This window comes from Saimiri boliviensis, chromosome 11, assembly GCF_048565385.1.
Source record: "Saimiri boliviensis isolate mSaiBol1 chromosome 11, mSaiBol1.pri, whole genome shotgun sequence".
Lineage (NCBI taxonomy): Eukaryota > Metazoa > Chordata > Mammalia > Primates > Cebidae > Saimiri > Saimiri boliviensis.
Window position 1 is genome coordinate 3,513,195 of NC_133459.1, and position 20,268 is coordinate 3,533,462.

At 54.2% G+C, this 20,268-nt stretch overlaps 1 protein-coding gene and 1 long non-coding RNA gene across 3 annotated transcripts in view; one reads left to right on the plus strand and one right to left on the minus strand.

The window, feature by feature from the left end:
* Nucleotides 1-6,934: 6,934 nt before the first annotated feature.
* On the minus strand, nt 6,935-17,607 carry LOC104653126 (uncharacterized). 2 transcript variants are annotated; one of them, XR_012512303.1, is made up of 6 exons: nt 17,299-17,607; nt 16,597-16,663; nt 15,914-16,267; nt 15,082-15,412; nt 12,059-12,252; nt 6,935-7,412 (listed from the first exon to the last, which is right to left on the minus strand). It is a non-coding gene; the product is annotated as an uncharacterized LOC104653126 (long non-coding RNA). The 2 variants fall into 2 exon arrangements; XR_746396.3 differs by having other exon boundaries at nt 16,597-17,606.
* A 204-nt stretch (nt 17,608-17,811) lies between these two features.
* The window catches only part of AJAP1 (adherens junctions associated protein 1), a 145,868-nt gene continuing 143,411 nt past the window's right edge, over nt 17,812-20,268 (plus strand). The window contains exon 1 of the mRNA XM_039474486.2: nt 17,812-18,480. Coding sequence (XP_039330420.1) covers nt 18,452-18,480 — 29 coding nt within the window. The 5' untranslated portion in view covers nt 17,812-18,451. The remainder of the gene's footprint in view (nt 18,481-20,268) is intronic.

Here is a 20,268-nt window from a genome sequence, read left to right on the forward strand (position 1 = left end):
AAGGCCTGCCCTGCCGGGAACGAGGGTCCAGTGGGAGAAACCAGGAGAAAACGAAAGATGACGTGGGAGGGGGAGGAGGAGACCCTGCCGTGGACTGTGGCACTGGAGGGGGATCCAGCTAATCAAAACGGGGGAGTCCAGGAAACTCCTCAGGAGAGGTGACACTCACAGAGGTCCTGACGGACTAGGGTCAGCTGGCCAAGGGACGTGAGAGCAAAGAGGAACTCTCTAAGAGGAAGCGCGTGGCGGTGCGGAGGCCTAGGGCTGAGTGAGGGGGACAGAGGGCTTCGGGGACAGGCAGGAAGACTCCCGGCCCTGCACACACCACACGGCACTGGCAGTGCTGAGGGGGGAGCGGGCGGTGCAGTGGTGAGAACCAAAGGGCACACACATGGAGGGAAGGAGGGTCCGGCCCTGGAGAGCCTCCAGACTGTGCTGTGCAGAGGAGTTGTGCCTGTCAGAGCAACAGGCAGCCCTTGCTGCATTTCAAGCCAGGGAGTGGCATCCCCACGGCAGGGGTCCGCATCGCTGTAACTCACCGAAAGCTTATTCCGTACCCATTGCTGCTCCCAGGGAAGAGCCTGTGATGACTCAGCTAGCAGAACCACCAAGAGGCGGAAACTATCATTAACCCCATTTTACAGAAGGGGAAATCGAAGCACAGAGCAGTTAAGTAACTTGCCTGAGGACACACAGCTGGAATTTCCGAAGCAAAGCCACCTGATAGAGCCTGAGCCTCAGCCACGCTGCTCTGGGCAACACAGGTCCGGTGTGCCTGTGACTGATCTTCGATCCTGCAGCTCCTGGGACAGGGTGAACGTGGCAGGGGGCTGCAGAGAGTCTCAGAAGTGTAGACCCCCGAGCTGCTGCTTCCTGGAGTGTTTGGGGACCTCGCCTCTGACCTCAGAGTCTGGACCCTCCTCAGCAGACACATCGATTCTCAGGAAAGTCCCTGTGTGGTTAATCACGCTGACTAGAAATCAGAGGAGTTTTTTGGTTGTTGCTTTTTTTTTTTTGTCAAGTGTCTGGAAGCTCCATTTTCAAAGGATGCCTCTCACTGAACGAATGAATAGCCATCTCCTTATGAAGCATTCTGCTTTGAAATTCTGGGATGAAAGGGCAGAGCACAAATGATTGCAGCGCTGGTAATAATGGTAACAATAATCATCGTCGTCACACAGTACGGGGATTTTATTTTTGAAGTCAGGGGAGGGCTCATTTGTGCTCTCTGGCTTCAGGCTGAAAGCCTGAGCTGGGCCCTTCCTGGAAGCAGGGATAGGATCAGGCTGAGAGAGTTTCTCATGCGGAAATCGGGCCTCCGGTAAAGCAGGGCTCTCACCTTGGGCTCTCTCCTCCCTTCCCTGGGCCTTTTGAAAATCTGGCAAAGATGTTTTAGTCCCCGGCAGCGGCCGCTGGGACCACCAGGGACGCAGACGTGTTAAAATCCAGGACAAACACTCCGCGGCATCTCCGGGCCGGCCACGTGTCTGTCCTGCACAGCAGCCTTGCGGGGTGGGGGTGTCTCTTCCCCTCAAATACAGGGAATCCCTTGGAGCAGGTCAGCGAGAGCCTCAGACCGCGGTGTGTGCGGAGACTCAGGACGTCGCCCACACTGGGGTGGAGGAAAAGAGGGAAATGGATTTCTGTCCCCGCCCCGACCACCAGGCCTGTCCCCGTGCCATGTCCTTTCATCCGCGCTGCCCTCTCTCCTCTGGCTGAAGGTCATCTTCTGCTTCGTGCTGGGAGCACAGGAAGCTGCCAGGCAGGCTGCGCTGGGGGAGAAGTCACAAGACGCTCACATCAGCGGACTGTCCTTGTTGAGCTGCAGAAAAATAAGAGTAATCGCCGGAGAAAGAACACGGAAGGGAGCCCTTGGAGCTGGGATGCGCTCTCCAGCCGTGACCCTCATTTTCGCAGGCTCACTGTGGGAAATCACCTTGCAAAGATGGCAGGACCCTGCTTCCTTCCCGCGTTTCAAGATTCAGTTCCCCAGGTGTTATCCCTTCCCCTGTCCTGTGCAGGGTCCTGGTGGCGACCCTCCCGGAGGCCCTAGAGCCAATCACCTGAGGTTTCCCAGGCGCTCCTGTGACAGAGGCACAGAAATGAGGAGGAAGGGACAGGATGCTTAAGGACGCCGGGCAACTCTTGTAATGGGGCACTGCCGGGGGCAGACAGGGGAAGCTGTGTTCTCTGACTTCTCTACCCTGGTGGGATGACACAGAACCCGCCTTGCTCTCTGAACACAAGGGAGCTCTTGGCTGAGTGAAGGGACCACAGGCTGTGGGAGGGTTTGGCTTAGAGAATTTTCTGGCTAACAGAGGATGAGGCAATGATTCCATCTTGATTCCTGACCTCACAGAAAACCCTTAAGAAACACCACTCCTCCTGGTCTCCATGGGGAACCTCAGTGCGGGGAAGAGAAGGTGACCCTTACCTGCCGGCCGAGGCTCACGGGGTCCGCACCGCTGCTGTTCAGGATGCAGGCAGAGTGCAGGGAAGGAAGGAGACAAGCTCAGGGACAGTTTGTTTGTTTCCACCTGCAGACTTGAGGTGTGCATCATCTGATGAACGCTATGCCTGGGTTCGTGACTCGCCAGCCATGCGTGGCCCTCTTTTGCTATTATTATTATTATTATTATTATTATTATTATTATTATTATTTGAGACAGTCTCTCTCTGTCACCCAGGCTAGAGTGCAATGGTGCCATGTCGGCTCACTGCAGCCTCTGCCTCCTGGGTTCAAGTGATTCCTCTGTCTTGGCCTCTTGAGTAGCTGGGATTACAGGTGCGCACCACCATGCCAGGCTAGTTTTGTATTTTTTTTTTTTTTTTTTTGAGATGGAGTTTTGCTCTTGTTGCCCAGGCTGGAGTGTAGTATCATGATCTCGGCTCACTGCAACCTCCGCCTTCCAGGTTCAAACAATTCTTCTGCCTCTGCCTCCTGAGTAACTGGGATTATAGGTGTTTGCCACCATGTCCAGCTAATTTTTTGTACATTTTTTTTTTTTGGTAAGGGTGGGGTTTCATCATGTTGGCCAGGCTGGTCTCGAACTGCTGACCTCAAGTAATCCACCTGTCTCAGCCTCCCAGAGTGCAGCGATTACAGGCATGAGCCACCATGCCTGGCCTAATTTTGTATTTTTAGTAGAGATGAGGTTTCGCCATGTTGGCCAGGCTGATCTTGAACTCCTGACCTCAAGTGATCTGCCTGCCTTGGCCTCCCAAAGTGCTAGGATTACAGGTGTGAGCCACTGCGCCCAGTCTATTATTATTATCATTGCTGATACATTTAGTTTTAATTTTTTATTTATTTATTTTTGAGATAGGGTTTCACTCTGTCACCCAGATTGGGGTACAGTAGGGTGATCTAGGCTCATTGCAGCCTTGAGCTCCTGAGCTCAACTGTTCCTCCCACCTCAGCCTCCCAAGTAGCTGGAACCACAGGTGTGTACCACCACACCCAGGGAATTTTTGTATTTTTGTAGAGATGGGTTTCACTACGTTGTCCAGGCTGGTCTTGACCTGCTGGATTCAAACAATCCTCCTGCCTCAGCCTCCCAAAATATTGGGATTACATGCAAGAGCCATTAAATGAGGCCTAGTTTCTTTGTTTTTAACATCACAAGGCATTCCCATGAATGCACCATGCAACCCAGGAACTAGCAAAATAACTAGTGTGTTCCTACAGACTTCTGCAGGATTGAGTGCCTCTCATTCCTTCTCTGAAAATAGTCGTGTTACATCTACATGGATGCCTGAGCATATTATTTGTTTGATTTTCTTGTCATCATTTTGATAAAGAATTTCATGCTCTATGGAGTCTCCAGTACTTGGTTTTTTTCACTCAACCCAATTACCAATTAAGTTGAGTTTTTCTTCCAATGTGTATCTTTTCTCTTTTGTGAAATGTCTATTTCTATATTTTTGTTCACTTTCTCATTGGTGCATTTATCTTTGCATTAATGATGTCTGGTTTTAAACATGTAAATATATATACGCCCACATACTCACATGTATATACGCATTATATGCATACATATACATGTAATTAATACTAATGCTTACATATACATATCATAAAATATCCATCTTTTATGTAAGTGCTTTGTGTATTTTGTTGAAGAAATCCTGGGATCACAGGAGAGCTTCTCACTCTGGCTCATGGTGGGCACTTGACATATAGCATGAATGAGTGAATGAATGAATGGAGAAATGAGTGACTGAGTGGCCAGCACTTCAGTCACACTAAGAATGTTAGGAGCAGTCATTTATCCACCTCCCCAGGCCCCATGAGGAGAGCCTGTGTGTTAGTCGCAGCAGCAGACAGCTCACCTGCCTGCCTCTTGTGCAGGTCCCCCAGTGAGCACAGGGCCAGGGCACACCTTGGCCAGTGCTCCAACCCTGGAACACACACCGCAGACCTCTCTCTGCGGCCGCCTCCTGGAGCTAGCAATGATTCTTACTTTCCAGGGCTGCTGTGGGGGTTAAAAGGCTCAGATTCGGAAAGCATTTGACACACAGTAGCTGGTTTATACTATTAGCTAGTATTGATCGCATCATTGTCATCATCACCTCAGCACAGAGTGGGCGTTCAAAGATTGTCTTTGAAAGACTGAATGAGCCACTATGTCAGCTCGGCAATACCACTGCGTATTTTATAACTGAGGGCCGTACACTCAGCCACTGAGTCTCTGTCTCAAGCCTCATTGCTTTTTTTTTTTTTTTTTTTTTGAAATCTTGTTGCTAATGTAAATAACATTTTGATTAAAAATAACATTCCACATTAAAAAGAAATTACACGAGGCAGCTGGATTCTTCTATCTTTTTTTTATTCAGTCTGTTGCAATATGCTCTTTTGGCTGAAGAATAGGAGGAGAACCTGGCATCGTACCTACAGGTAGCTAGAAAAGACATGAGCATGTTACTGGCCTCCTCAGGTCACACGGGGGATCTTGTGTGACACCCACGGAAGTTTGACAGCTGGGGTTTCTTTGATAAGGGGTGGTTGATGAATGATTGGTTATAAGTGGAATTCCATGCCCGTGCCTTTTGTACTCTATTCCATTACAGTCCGTCGGTTTATCTTACTTTGAGTGGACGTTTTACCCACGCACGATTTCTTTAAACAGCTTTATCGAGATGTAATTCATAGGCTATACAATTCAGCCATTTAAAGTATATAATTCAATGGTGTCGAGGGTGCGTTTCAGTTTAACTCGGTGGATTTTGGTGTATCTGCAGTGTGTGCAAACATCACAGTCATTTCTGGAACATTTCATCACCCCTAAAAGAAACTGTGCCCTTTAGCGACCACTCTTCTGTCCTCCTTCCCCCACCCCACCGTAAGCAGCCACGTTTCCATGCTCAGCCTCTTTAGAGCGTCCTGTTCTGGACATTTCCTATCCATGGACAACACGTGGCCTTTCGAGTTTGGTTCGTACACTCAGCACCAAGCTTTCAAAGGTCATCTGTACATCAGCGCCTTGTTCTCACAGGCTGCCTGCGTTGTGGCAAGCGTCAGTGCTCCCCTCCTGCTTCCGGCCACGTAATAGGAGGCCACTGTCTGGAGAAATCACACCTCATGTTTCCAGCGTCCACTGATGGGCATTTGGGTGTGTCCACTGTTTGGCTGTTGTGACTAATGCTGCTGTTAACATGTGTGGACTTTCATTCCTTCTTCCTAACGCCCCAGGTGGTATACAGCCCCAGGTGAGCTCTGGCTAAGGCTGAAAGCCATTGGTGTGGCGGTACCTGATGGATAGGGGCAGTGTGTTCTGGACAGACTGTGGCCTCCGAAGACCCATATGCTGGAGCCTCAAACCTCCACTGACCGTATGTGGAGACAGGGCCCTGACAGAGGTGATTAAAGTTAAATGAGGTCATAACAGTGGAGTCCGAACCCTATAGGGCTGGTTCCTTATGAGCAGAGGAACAGACTTAAGGGATGCACACACACACAGGAGGATGTTGGGGACACATGAGGACGCGGCCAGAAGACAGCCGCCTGCAAGCCAAGGAGAGAGGCGCATGGAGAATCCAACCCTGATTTGCATTTGCAGCATCCAGAACTGGGAGAAGACGCATTTCTGTTGTTTAACCCCCTGGTCTGTGATCTTCTGTTATGGCAGCCCCAGGAAACAAAACTGGTAGCTGCAGAAAGGACTGGATAATTTATTGTCCAAGCTAGGGTGCTTTGAGTGCAAGGGGGGCGCCGCGAACCCAAGGACCACAGCTCCAGGCAGATTGAACATATGGGACACCCTGCTGGCCAAGAGCCCCCCCCCCACTTCCGCTGGGAAACTCACTTCTCCTAGACTGGCAATCACCTTCCCAAAGACTAAGTAAAGAAAGCTACCTGCCCCTTTTCCCCATCTCAAGGAAGGGTTAATTAATATCTCTGACGTCCCAATCACAGAGCACTTAATAACTTTCTCACTTGCGTCTTTGGGACTTGGGATTTGGTCAGACGCGTCTGGGAATGGAGAGCACCCGGTCTCAGCAGACCCTCCTCCCGAGTCCAGGTTTCAAAGGATGTTTGTCTGGTCTATGTTTTCTGAAACTCAGTGGAACAAAACAGAAAATAATATGAGAACAGAGACCTCATTGGTCAGATTTAGATTCAGCCATCACAGAATAAATTTTGGCTACGTGAATGAACAAACGAATTGAAGAATGACTGAATCTAAACTGCTGATTATTCAAAGAGAAGTTAACCCAAATATGCGTGGGTTATTATTTTTCTCCCAAGCTTCTTAGAGGCACAGGCATCTCTGTGTCACACGCAGCATTTAGCAGATACGCTGTGTACGGTCAGTAGTCACTGAATTCTTGCTGAATAAGCCACAGCTCTCATGAACGTGTGTGGCTGTCACACAGGATTTCCTACATTTCCAACCCTCTTCTGGGACCCAGACACTAACTTTCCACAGGAATACATGGGGTCATTTGGCTCCTATAGGCAAGGAAGTCAAGGAAATGTAGTTTTCAGGTTTCTAGCCCGTAAGAAAAGGAGAGAATTGGGAGGGCTAGTGATGGTGCTGAGAACTACAGAAAACAGCCAGTGACCTTCAGAGATTTTCAGTGAAAAATTGTGCATTTATATCTTATGTATCTGTTTACATTGTGAAAGCCTGGTGAGGGCAGGGACCAAGGGCGTTTAATTTACCAAAGCAGACTTGGCAGTAAACACCTGCTGCATAAACATAATAGACACTCGCTGCCTGTCCTCAGGTGTACATCAATTTCAGTCCATTTCACTGATAGTGGACCTCAGTGGTGACTGAGAGTTTCCATCAGAGCAGGCTTACAGTTCATCCTCAGCCTGGTCCCCCAGGCACGCTTCTTCCTCTCCCATTCTCTGGAGGTGAAAATCACGGTCAGGGAGGTGATGTTACTGGTCAAAGATCATTCAGCTGGTAGGGGATGGAGGTAGAACTTGAAATTATTTGATTAATTCCTAAAAAAAACCCTCCAAACCCAACACCCAGAAACAAAAACAAAACAACAAAATTGTGTTTCTTCTGAGTAACATATGCTTCCTCTTGCTTGATACAAGTGTCTATGTTGATTTCACGGACCTGCGTGTCCTGGGGAGTGGGGGTGGGATGGCAGGGAGGGACTCGTCCTTGGGAGGGGAGGGATGGGGGGGAGGGACACGTCCTGGGGAGGGGGTGGGATGGGGGGAGGGACGTGTCCTGGGGAGGGGTGGGATGGCGGGGAGGGACGTGTCCTGGGGAGGGGGTAGGATGGGGGGAGGGACGTGTCCTGGGGAGGGGGTGGGATGGGGGGAGGGACGTGTCCTGGGGAGGGGCGGGATGGCGGGGAGGGACGTGTCCTGGGGTGGGGGTGGGATGGCGGGGAGGGACGTGTCCTGGGGTGGGGGTGGGATGGCGGGGAGGGACGTGTCCTGGCAGTGCTTCTCCCCAGTGCAGACCCTGGCTTGCTATAGCCACTTTCTATAGCTGGGGATAAAGGAACTCCCAGAGTTCATTTGGGAAGCCCTGGGCCTGATTCAGCATTTAAACATCTGCTCAGACACAGGGATCCGTGTTGCCCTCTCAGGAGCCTTCTGTTGGTGCCTACAATGAAGAACCTTCATCAGAATGCAGACCCAGAGTCAGGAGGAGTCAGCCTCCTGGAGACTCTGCATTTGCCTCCTCACTCGCTGAGAATTCCAGCAGCACTGGAACAAAGGGGTGGTGAATTTCTTAGCTTCACAACCCTAACCCAGTGCAAATCTCAGCCAGTAACGTGACTTGGGGCCTTGGTGAAATAGGTATAGATAAAAATGTATAAGAAAGCCACACGCAGTGGCTCACGCCTGTAATCCCAGCATTGGGTGGCTGAGGCAGGTGAATCACGAGGTCAGGAGTTCAAGACCAGCTTGGCCAGGATGGTGAAACCCCATCTCTATTAAAAATAAAAAAATAAAAAAATTAGCCAGATGTGATGGCAGGCTCCTGTAATCCCAGCTACTCAGGGGGCTGCGGCAGAGAATTGCTTGAACCCAGGAAGTGGAGGTTGCAGTGAGCTGAGACCATGCCACTGTACTCCAGCCTGGGTGACAGAGTGAGACTCCATCTCAAAAAAAAAAAAAAAATTATAAGGGAAAATGTGAAGGCTTAGCTTAACAGTCATGTGTTCTGTTTCTATTTAGCCATTTGATTCTACATGTATCTGAGCCTTCCTCTTTGATTATGAGGATTTTTTGAGACAGAGTCTCGCTCTGTTGTCCAGGCTGGAGTGCAGTGGTGCCATCTTGGCTTACTGCAACCTCCACTTTCCGGGTCAAGCTATTCTCCTGCCTCCGTCTCCTGAGTCGCTGGAACTACAGGCATCCACCATTATGCCTGGCTAATTTTTGTATTTTTAATACAGACAGGGTTTCATCACCTTGGCCAGGCTGGTCTTAAACTCCTGGCCTCAGGTGATCCACCTGCCTGAGCTTTCCAAAGTACTGAGATTACAGGTATAAGCCACTACGCCTGGCCCATTATAAAACTTTTAGTAGGAGTAGGTAAGATTCCTCCGTAGAAAATTTAGAACCTTGAAGAAATGAAAGCCTGTGTTTGAGTTTTAACAGCTTTTCAGGTAAGCACTGGTCCCTCTGTCAATTTAGGATTACATGTGACCGAAAGTTACAGAAAACTGGAATAAACTGCAGCTTAAACTAATGGAACATTTCCTTTTCCTGCCTGAGAGCAAATCTGGAGACAGGTAATTTGGGGTTCAAATGGACACCCATGATGTCTCAGGGGCCTAGACGACTTGAATTATTTTTCCCTGGCGTTGTAAGGATGCAGCGTCAACCTCACATCTGTTACCACATGGTCACAACATGGCTGCTCCCCCTCCTACATCTCATCTGCGTCCCAGCCAGAGTAAGGACAAAGAAAGGCAAAAGGTATGTGGGGACGGGTCAGTCCTCTCCTTAAGAGCTTTGTCAGAAGTCACATCAAGCAACTTCCGCTCACACATCATTGGTCAGAGCTGTGTCACGATCCACCCTAGGGATAAGGGGCTTGCAAAGATAAAACTCGGCTTGCTACCTTGGTTACAGCCTCTCCCACTCCTCACCACCACCACTGCCGCTCTGTCAGGAAGGAGGAAGCGAAGGTCCTGTTACCGTGCCTGGGTACCGTAATGTTACCAACCCTTGTGGGTCTTTGTGGAGGTTAAATGAGATCATGAACATGAAATGCATGCTGCTGAGGCGGATGCTTATAGACAGAGGGGAGTTTTAGGGTGGTCAGCGGGCAGCATGTCACATTCTTAGCATGTGACATGTTCCATCAAAGAGAACAAAAGCAAACATTGCACATCAACACCATACCAAAAGTGAAACTTAGAACCAGCATTGTGCAGGGGTCAGCTCTTTGCATGTAGGAAAATAACCATCAGGACAGCAGTTCGTAGCATTTGGACACCGTTGCCCTGAACACATGCTGCCTGCCAGGGGCTCCGCTGTTCAGCGTAGTCAGAGCGTGGGATGTAAACGGGCTGAGACGCGACTCTGTCTCAAGTGTCCTCCATGGGGTGCACCAAAGGAGGCCTTGGCATTGGGCAGGCCAGGTCTGGGTTACTTGTCAGCCCTTCCCAGCCGAAGGCTCCTCTGACATGCGTGTGTGATCAGGCAGCCATGCTGGACATTGCAAAATGGAATACCCGAAGCCCAGCTGGGTCATCGCCTGAACCCCAGCCTGGAGCTTCCTCACCCAGGAACCATCTCTCAGTCTAAAGAAAAGCCAGTGAGTGCCTGGCTCTATCTGTGGCCAGCCTCCACTTCTGTGCCTGGGCTGCATGGGTGTTAAATTTTTAAAGTAGTAGGCATGGTACTGTTCCCATGCCTGGGTACGATAATGTTACCAACCCTTGTGGGTCTTTGTGAAGGTTAAATGAGATCACGAATGTGAAATGCATGCTGCTGAGGCTGATGCTTACAGACAGGGGGGAGTTTTAGGTTGGCCTCGAGTGAACCCACTGGGTGTCTGTTCTGCATCTGCCACTGAATAAGTGACATGTTTTCCTCTCTCCAGAGCATGTCCCATGTTCCAGAAGCCTCTTCAAGCCCAAGGACAGCAGTTCAGACAGGGCACTACTAGAGGAAGTGGCTTTCCTGCTCAGTTACTATACCCTGGTGGTGAGTGGCCTGTATGCCACCAGCGCTGCTGCTTGGGGACAATGGGGCCCAGCAATGACTGGCCAAAGGGGGGCCACAGGAGGGTCAGCTGCTTTTTCATGTTCTAAGAATGGGTGTCTTGGCAGATGCTGAATTCCAACAAAACTCTAAAAAATGATAATGCTGATGTTGTGATGGTGATGGTGATGATAATGATGGTGACTGTGATGGTGATGGTGGTGGTGGTAGTGATGATGGTGGTGGTGGTGGTGATGATGCTTGTGATGGTGGTGGTGGTGATGGTCATAGTTGAAGTAATGTAAGATGATGATGGTCATGGTAGTAATAATGGTGGTGATGGTGGTGATAGTGACAGTGATGATGATGGTGGTGGTAATGATGATAATGGTGGTAGTACTGATGGTGGTGGTGGTGATGGTGGTGGTGATGGTGGTGGTGGTGATGGTGGTGGTGATGGTGGTGGTGGTGATGGTGGTGGTGATGGTGATGGTGGTGGTGGTGGTGATGGCGGTGGTGGTGATGGTGGTGATGGTAGTGGTGATGATGGTGGTAGTGGTGATGGTGGTGGTGATGATGGTGATGGTGGTGGTGGTGATGGTGGTGGTGTTGATGGTGATGGTGGTGGTGGTGATAGTGGTGATGATGGTGATGGTGGTGGTGGTGATGATGGTGGTGGTGATGGTGATGGTGATGGTGGTGGTGGTGGTGGTAGTGATGGTGGTAGTGATAGTGATGATGGTGGAGGTGGTGATGGTGATGATGCTTGTGATGGTGATGGTGGTGGTGATGGTCATCGTTGAAGTAATGTAAGATAATGATGGTCATGGTAGTAGTAATGGTGGTGATGGTGGTGATAGTGATAGTGATGATGATGGTGGTGGTAATGATGATAATGATGGTGGTAGTGATGGTGGTGGTGGTAGTGGTGATGGTGGTGGTGGTGATGATGGTGATGGTGGTAGTGATGACGATGCTGGTGGCCCTGGAGCTGATGGCACTGCTGGTGGTGGTGCTGGTGCTGGCAGTGGTGATGATGATGAGGAAGAGGGTGGTGATGATGGAGATGGCAGTGATTGTGATGATTTCTTATTGGTACAGAATAACTATATATTTTGAAGGTATGTGTGATATTTTGATTCATATATACAATGTATAATGATCAAATCAGGGTAATTGGGATATCCGTTCCCTTGACCTTTATCTTTTTTTCATGTTGGAAATTTTCCAATGCTTTTCTTCTGGCTATTTAAAAATATACAATAAATTATAGTTGACTATACTCAACCTACTTTACTATCAAACACTAGAACTTATTCTTTCTAATCACACCTATTAACCAACCTCTCGAGGACTTTTATTGCACGATCACAGCTTTCCCCTCTAGACAGAAGCACAGCCCTGAAAGATGTGTTATCTCACCATCTTGGAATGAGAGGCGAACCCATCACTACCGCAGACCGATGCCATTGCCAAGCCCCTGCCTCTGGGTTCTCCTCATGGATCAAGGATCTATGTTGAGCTTTGGAGGCAGAAGAAAGGATGCAAACAGCATGCTTCATGGAAAACATGTTTTCTCCTTTCTCACAAATTCTGACGTTATCAACTTCAGGGGCCTGAGGAAAACAAGATATAAATTATCTTGTTGAGTTGTGTGTGCCCGTGAGTGTAGAAGACTGCATGACTGTGCAGTGTTCCTGTCCTCCTGTGTGGGGTTTGTACTTTCTCACCCCCCACCCAACATCAGCCTGGCCTTGTAACTTGCTTCGCAATGAAATGTGAGTGGATGTGACACATGCCCCTGCCTAGCAGAAGTCACAAGGGATACAGCATGGTTCTGCCATGACTCCTTGCCCTGTGCCATGTGACTGGGATGTCCCAGGTAAGAGCGGCTCCTTCAGGTTGGGTCACAGGATGAAGATGGCATGGAGCAGGACAGAGGCCAGCTCTTGGGGTTTGTGAGCATGAACAAGAAATCCACCTTTGTTGAGTTAAGCCAACTCTGGGAGTTGTTTGTTGATGCAATAAAATCTAGTGCGAGCTGGCTGATGTGGTTTAGGAATTGATTTGGAAGAGGCATCAGTAACCCAGACTCAAAGCTGGTGTCCAGCTTTGCCACTTCTGCATGGAGCTGATGGTCTCCAAACCCCGATCAGCTGCTCCCGGGTCAGACCTCTGGCTCTACCTGCTTACCTGTCATCCGTTTCAGGAGCGCCTCTTCCCAGGCCACGATTGCTCCCAAAGACCCTCACCCACGAATACTTTCTTCAACCCCTTAAGGCTCAGTCAACATGACGAGTGCAGCTCTCATCCCCTCTACTCAGGGCTCAGTCAACAAGATGAGCACATAACTTCACCTCCCATACTGGGGGCTGTTAACAGGATGACATACTCCCACCTCCTCTATTCAAGGCTCAGTCAACAAGAGGACCACATATGCACAGCTCTCCCACTAGTGGAACTGGGCCTTCAGGGCCAGTGACAAGCTCATTCGGCATCTCTTCGTGTCACGTGAAGCCAAGTGTATGACTCTTTCATGTCCCCAATTCCCCGATTCCTTTAAATCCAAACTGTTTATCTCAAGTCCCATCCCGAGGACGCTGTGACGTTCTGCACTTTCTCCTGCTCCCCCTCCGTCCGCGGCCAGCGTCCTCTATAATGCGAGGAATAAAGGGGCTATTTCCTAAGTCTCTTTCCAAGTTAGTCAGAGGGTCCCAGTTCTTCCTCTTACTCCTCCGGCCACTGTGGCCATGCCCTCTGGCTGCCCCGCAGTAGAGACACCCCTTCTGTCACTCCCCTACACACCTGCAGCACAAGCTGGACTTCCCTGGGGGTTTTCTGGAAGGGACAGAGCTGGAATACAGGCCAGAAACCTGAGATTCTTGTCCCAGTCACAGCTATGAGAAAGTAGAAGGGCTGCACCGGTCACCTCGGCACCCCCCGCCGGCTCTCCGCTCTGGGGCTTCCCTGGTGTGCACAGCCCCACTCTTGGACCCCCCTCTTCTGTCCCGTTTCCCACCCCAAACCTTCCAAACCCAGCAATGCCAGGGGACTGCTTTCAAATCCTGTCGCCTTACTTTGCAATGCAAATCAACCTTCTTTCTCTCAGTCCCTCTCCATCTAAATAGAAGAGGCAAACCTATCAACACAGAGCATCCATAAAAGCCTTGACATGAGAGTTTTTCTCCATCCTGGGCCAGATCAAGTTCTTTGGTGGCCTCTTTCCATCAGCACTAGGAGGCTATCACTTCTCAGAGCAAGCCCAGGAATCCCTCTCTCTTCCTCTCTCTGATGCAGGAGTTTCTTCAACAGGCAGTTCCGACCTGGCGTTTTCTCTCGCCCGGTCCTGGACCGCAGGATGACTGTCCCGTGAGTCATTTTGTTGGTAGGAGTGCAGCCTCTTGCTGCCCACCTCTGCCGAGGCTTGACCTCTGCCCTGCACTCAGCTGGGTCGTGTCGTGCAGCTGTGTGCAGCCCCACCCAGGAAGCCACTCAAGTGCAAGGGCAGGAAACCCCAAATCCGCAGCACATAGCCTCCGTGCGAAGGAAAAGTGACTGGGTCACCCCCCTTACCCCTGACAGCTGTGAGCTGCTTCATGTGGGTTTTACTGGGTGAGGGGAGCCAGGGAGACAGGAGAGTCAGGGAAGAGACTCCTGTGAATGCTTTCAAGAAACTTATAATAATTGTAATCAGCATTTTCCCTTCCATTTAAAATCACAAACTTAGTTACTTAATCAAATGTCATGGTTAAGACACATTTACCTCCTCGGGAGAAAAATGAACGATGGCAGCTCAATTTGGCTTCGGATGGGTTTTAAAAATAGTCAAGTCTGTGAAGGCCATTAGATAAATGGCCTCAGAGAGCTTCAGAGAGGACCTCCTGCAGGGAGCTGCTGACTCCTTTGTTGGGAAAATTGCGGAGGGGACTCAGTGAGGAGACCACAGGGCTTCCCCAGGGTTCCAGGGTGTGGACTTCCCCGTGGGGAGGAGGGGCCAGAGTTAGCAGGGTGACCGGAAGGGATGACCACAGCATGGACATCCAAGCAGCTCCCTTTTGTATCTGCCGAAGCTGGGAGGCGTGTGTGTGTGTGTGTGTGTGTGTGTGTGAGTGTGTGTGTGTTGGGTGGGAGTGACATACACAGAACTTTCCTGTCCCCAAGGAAAGAAAAATGAACCCATCAGAAATATAAGTGCCATCCAAGTGTAAGAAACCAGTGCTATAAATGGTGAAACACAAGTTAATGTTTCGTTGTTTCACAGTACGTTCAATGATTTTGTCATTTAAATAATAATAATAGGTGGACTGCTCTTTTTGGAGAGAGGTCAACGTGAGTTACCCTAGAGAAAAAGGGAGCCAGTGTACCCAGGTTCTAAATCACCGTTTTGAGCCTGGATGGGGGCAGGGGGCACCCTCCCTCCCCACAGGCTGGAGGCCCTCACTCACCAGGGGATCAGCTGTGGTCTTCAGGCTCTGGGTCCCCTGGAGCCTTCCGCAGGGCCTGTTCCCGTCTCCGTTTGCAGAAAACACTTCCTTCTACTATTTTCTTCGCCCAGAGAGTCCCAGGGTACTTGGATAGAGTTCAACGGGGCTTTCAACCCGGATGGGGAAAACTGGCATCTTTATTTAACCCTAACTGAAACTTGGAGCTTCCTTTCATTATAAACGAAGGTGGCAGAACACGGTGCCTGCGACCCTCCAACAGAGAAAGTGCGGGCATTTTCATATCACATGGCCGCGGCTGCAGGTACCTCAGAGTGTTGTGACTGCTGCACATCTGCACATGGAAAGGAAGGCAACTGAGGATCTGTCGATTGCTTGCTAAATGTGTTAATGAAAAATACACACGGCTACATCAGAAATGCGCTTTTATTCCTCTTCTGATCATGCATTTGCATGGAACTGGTTTCCTAGTAATCCTGGGCTTCTTCATCTATCCCTTGGAAGGCATTCTGAGAGGTCAGCAGGTGCCCACAGGCCTCCCAGGGGTTCCTGGCGCCCACGAGGTCCGGTCCGGGGCCCCTCCCTGCCCTGGCTCCACGTCGGTCCGCGGAGCGGCCTCCTCCAGGCCCCTCCGGGTGCAGCACCGCCACCTCGTCCCGCTAGGTGGCAGCACTGCGAGCGCCTCCTTCCCCGCCGTCCGCCCTGGGCCCCGCCGGCTCCGGGACCTCCCGGTCCCCTTGGCCTCTTAATGGGACCCGCTCCCTCACACCTCTCAGGGAGACGCTCTAGGGGACGATGGCCCCCGGGCGGCCCGGCAGGGAAAGTGCTGACTCACCCTGCTGCCTCTCTGGTCCACGGACCGGCTCACAGACCACCATAGCCACACCGTATGTGAGGCCTTCTCATGGAGCTCTGCAAACGCTTCCCCCAGGAGGGGCTGTGGGACCCATCTTACAGAAGAAGAGACCGAGGGTCAGAGAGGCCAGACAACCAACTCCGCCAGGACCCTGAGTTAGCAAGCGCCGGCCCCTGGTCTACGCACGTCAAGACTGGCCGTCCTGCCACCACGCCGTCCTGCCTCTGGCCCTGTCCTGGGAGTCTTGATGGGGAGCCACTGCTAGCTTCTTGCCTGGGCAGAGTCCAGTCCTGTGCCTGGCTCCTCAAGGCTATGGGCAAAGGTCCTGGAGGTCTGGCGGGGTGAAAGGGCTGCCTGGGAGACTGAGCCCCAAGCCACGGTCTTCCTGGGAGACTTTGTCCTAAGCCATGGTTCTCCTGAGAGACTGAGCCCCAAGCCATAGTCCCCCTGGGAGACTGCGCCCCAGCCAGGGTCCTCCTGGCTCTGCCCTTCCACCTCCTCACTGGCTGCCCCTCCCAGGGAGGCCTCACCTGTGAGTGCTCCCCTTCCACCCCCACGGCTGTCGCATGGGCTGGGGCTATTCCAGAGCTGACCTGGGTCAAGCCCCTGCACAGAGCGCAGAGCAGAGGCTTGGCTTGGTGTCCCCTGCCCGCCCCTTGTACCTTCTTTTCCCGGTGAAGGGTGGCACCAGCGTCCTTTCCAAGGCCCCTTTTCTGCACTGCCCTCAGCCTGCAGAAGATTAAAAAGCAGGGCTCTGTCGTGGCTTCTCAAGTCGTCAGGGGTCTGCGGAGGATTCCGCCCCTTGTCACTTCTCAGTCAAAGGCCATCACCCAGTGTCTGTCTTCCTTTAAGTGCCCCACCCCCCGACTTTTGATTATTTGGAAATACAGCCTAACCAGGTAGGCACAGAGGAGTCCTGGCCTGGGAGGGAGCCGGGAAACGCCGGTGGAGAGTCTGGGAGGCCCAGGCTCCCTGGAACTTTCCAGTGACTCCTCTGGAGCCAGGGCCTGGCCAGGCAGCAGCTGCACGGGGCAAGGAGGGATCGTGGGGTAATAGGGACGTAGGGCCGGGCTGGGTTAGGGGCAGAAGCGCTGAAGCTCTGATCGGGAACACGGTGACTTCATCCACGCAGGAGCCCGCGCAGCGAGCAGCGAGTTCCTCGTAGGGGACCCTCGGACAGACGCTCCCGCGCGGCCCGCGTGGCGAAGCTCCGCCCTGGGAAACTTTTCGCGCAGCCCCCGTTCCATGCGTCCCCACCCAGTCCTTCCTCGGGGCCGCCCCCTCCCCAAAGTAGCTCTCCCGGTCCACTGGGCGCTCCTGTAACCGGGTCGGACCTCGGACTGCCTCGCCTGCCACACGGTTACCCTGGCAACACCATTCGGCGGCGCTCGGCGGTCCAATCGGAGCCTGCGGCCTCTCTGGAGCTTTTCGCTAGGTGGGGACCGGGACGGGACCCGGGATGGGGAAAGGGGCGGAAGGAGCCCCCGCCTGCGCAATCGCCCCTGCCGGGGACAGCCCCCTCCTCCCCACTCGGCGATCCGGCCACCGGGAGGTGGGGGCGGCGAGCAGGAACCGGGGCCGGGTCGGGGACTCAGGCTCCCGTTCGAGGGGCGGGGAAGGCGGGTGGTGACGTGAGCCGGGCCGGGCGGGCGGAGTTGGGACCAGCTCCGGGAGGCGGGGGCGAGCGCTCGGAGAAGCAGACGCGAGGAGGGAGGCGGCCAAGTAGCGCGGGCGGCTCTGCGGCGGGCGCGGTGGGCGCGGGCGGCGGGGCCCCGGGATCCCCGCGCGCCTCCTCCGCGCGGCGCCGCCGCCGCGCGTCCCCACGCCCCGCGCTCCACGGCGCCCTCGCCCCGCGCGCCTCCCGTGCCCGCCTCCTGCCAGCCTCCGGGCCGCGGCCGTCTGCAGAGCGAGCGCCCAGACGGAGCCCCAGGGCAACTTGAGTGGCGCCGATCGGCGGCGGAGCCCGCGACAGAGCCCCCAGACCCGGCGGCGCTCGGAGGGGACCCGCGTCCGCCCGCGCCGCGTCGCCCCAAACCCTAAGCAGCGCCGCCCCATCGGCGCGGAGCTCCGGCTGGAAGCAAGAGCCGCGCGCCGGGAGACAAGCACTGTGCGCGGCAACGCCGCCAGCCTCTCTCCTCGCCGCCCCGGAGGGCGAAGCCGCGGCTCCCCGGCCCCTGGCTGCGCGGCAACAGCGCCGGAACGCGCTCCCCCTCGCCGCCGCCTTCGCTGTGTCACCCGCGGAGGGGGCCGCGAGCCCCGCGCCGGGTCCGGAGGATGTGCGCCCCCGCGGGCCGCCCCGCCTGAGCCATGCGCCCCAACGGCGGCGGCGCGCCGGCCGGCATGGAGCCCCGCGCGGCCGCGCTCTGACTCGCTGTGCGTCCCGCGGCCGGCGGGCGGCGGGAGGCGGCGGACAGAGAGCCGGAGACCGGCGCCGCGGGACGGAAGCGAGCGGGCGCGGGCGCCGCGCAGATGGCCCGGGAGAGCCAGGTCTGAGGCCCCGCTCCCCGAAACGTGACCATGTGGATTCAACAGCTTTTAGGACTCAGGTGAGCGGCCGGGCCAGCGCCGGGTGTGTGCGGGCGCGTGGGTGCCGGGCTGGGCGGAAGCGGCGCTTCGCTCTATGTTGCAAATCAAGGGACCCCTCTTTGCTCCCCGAAAGCGGGCAGCGGGGTGCACCGGGAGCCGGATAGGGGCGTCCGCCAGGAGCCCGGAGCCTGGGGCGCCGCGGCCCCTCGGGGAGCGGCCGAGTCTCCAGGGCTCCGCGCGTCCGGGGTCCGGGCAGCTGTGCCCACCCCCCAACCCGGGCAGTGGGGCCGGCCGGGCGCGCCCGCAGCTCCAGGCGCCAGCAGCGCAGTGTCCTGGCCGGCTGCCCCGGCGCGCCTCCTCCCCGGGGCCCGGGGCGAGGCGCGGGCCGCTGGGCGCGGCGGGCGCGGGAGCCGGGGGCCGGGGCTGCCGGGGAAAGCTAAAGCTCCGGGCTCCCAGCGAGAGCTTCGCAGGCGGAGTTGGAGGAAACCAGAGCCCAACAGCCACTCCGCCCGCCCTTCTCCTTTCTCAGGACCCCATGGCTGAGCAGGGGCCTCCCAGGCTCCCAGCTGCCCACCCAGCTGTTGGCAGGTGACCCCCGGGCCCGACGGGCGCCCACAGCTCGCTGGCAGCTGGGGCGAGAGAGCTGGGGCTCTTGGGGCGCGCGGGCGGCCACCTTCCTCCAAACACACACGCACACACGCCCGCCGGCGCGCCCGGGGCTAGTCTATGTCTGGGACTCTAGGGCCAGATGGAACGGGGAGTTCGAGCCTAGAGCCCGTGGTGGGGGTGTCCAAAAAGACCCTTTTTGTCAAACTTTGCCAGCCCGCGGGGGTTCTCAGGCTTCTCCAGCTTCTGCCTGGGGCGGCCCGGGGCCCACCCGAGCGCGGCTGTCCTTTTTTGCCGGGCAGGCTGCCTCTAAGCCCTCGCCCTCCTGCCGGGGCATCCAAAGAGCTCGTACATTTGGGTCCCGGGTTGGAACCGAGAGCGGGGAGGACGTAGGTGGAGGCGGAGAGCAGCGTGCGGTTCTCGAGTTTGTCCGCTGGGATGCACTGCGCTCCCGCGTTGGGGACGAAAAGGCCAGCAGTTGTTAGAGCCGACTGCTGGAGCCGCCCCCACCCTGGGATAAAGCTGCGGGGGGAGGGAGGCGAAGGGAGGGAGGATCTAGTGCGTGTCCTGATTTTAAGAAATCGGAAGGGGACGGGGACGCCAGGTGTTTTCTAGTGACCCTTGATTTATGAGCCAGAGGTGAATACGGCGTAACACATGTAGTGAACATGGTCAGATGTTATTATTAGCCTCCCTTCTCGCAGTGGCCGATCTTGCTGTGGGCTTCAAAGGTTCATCGTGGAGCCGATTGTGTGGGATGCTGGATACTGGCCGGGCCCGAATCCCTAAGTGTGCTTGAGCTAGACGAGGTTTAGGCTTGGACCGTTCCGGGATGTCGGCGAAATGGAGCGAGGAGGACAGCTTTGCGGGAGTGACCCTGATCCAGGTGCCCTGCAGGCCTGCCGTCCCTGCTCTGCCCCGGACTGTCCCAGGTCTCAGCAAGACCTCCAAGGCCTTGTGAAGGACCAGACGGGTCCCCACCTTGGCCAGCGGCAGGTCTTCAGCTCCGACCTGCTTCTTGAGCTGCCATCTGCCAGTTCATTCCTGATCGCAACTTATTTGAACATTTTTTTAATTGCTAGGTTAAATGATGAGTACATTTTGATAAATGGAGAGGAGAGCAAATATCTTGAAAGAAACCTCTCTTTTCGTTTAAAATTTACTAAAACAGTTCCTCTAAAGCATCCTCAAGCCTGGTCTTG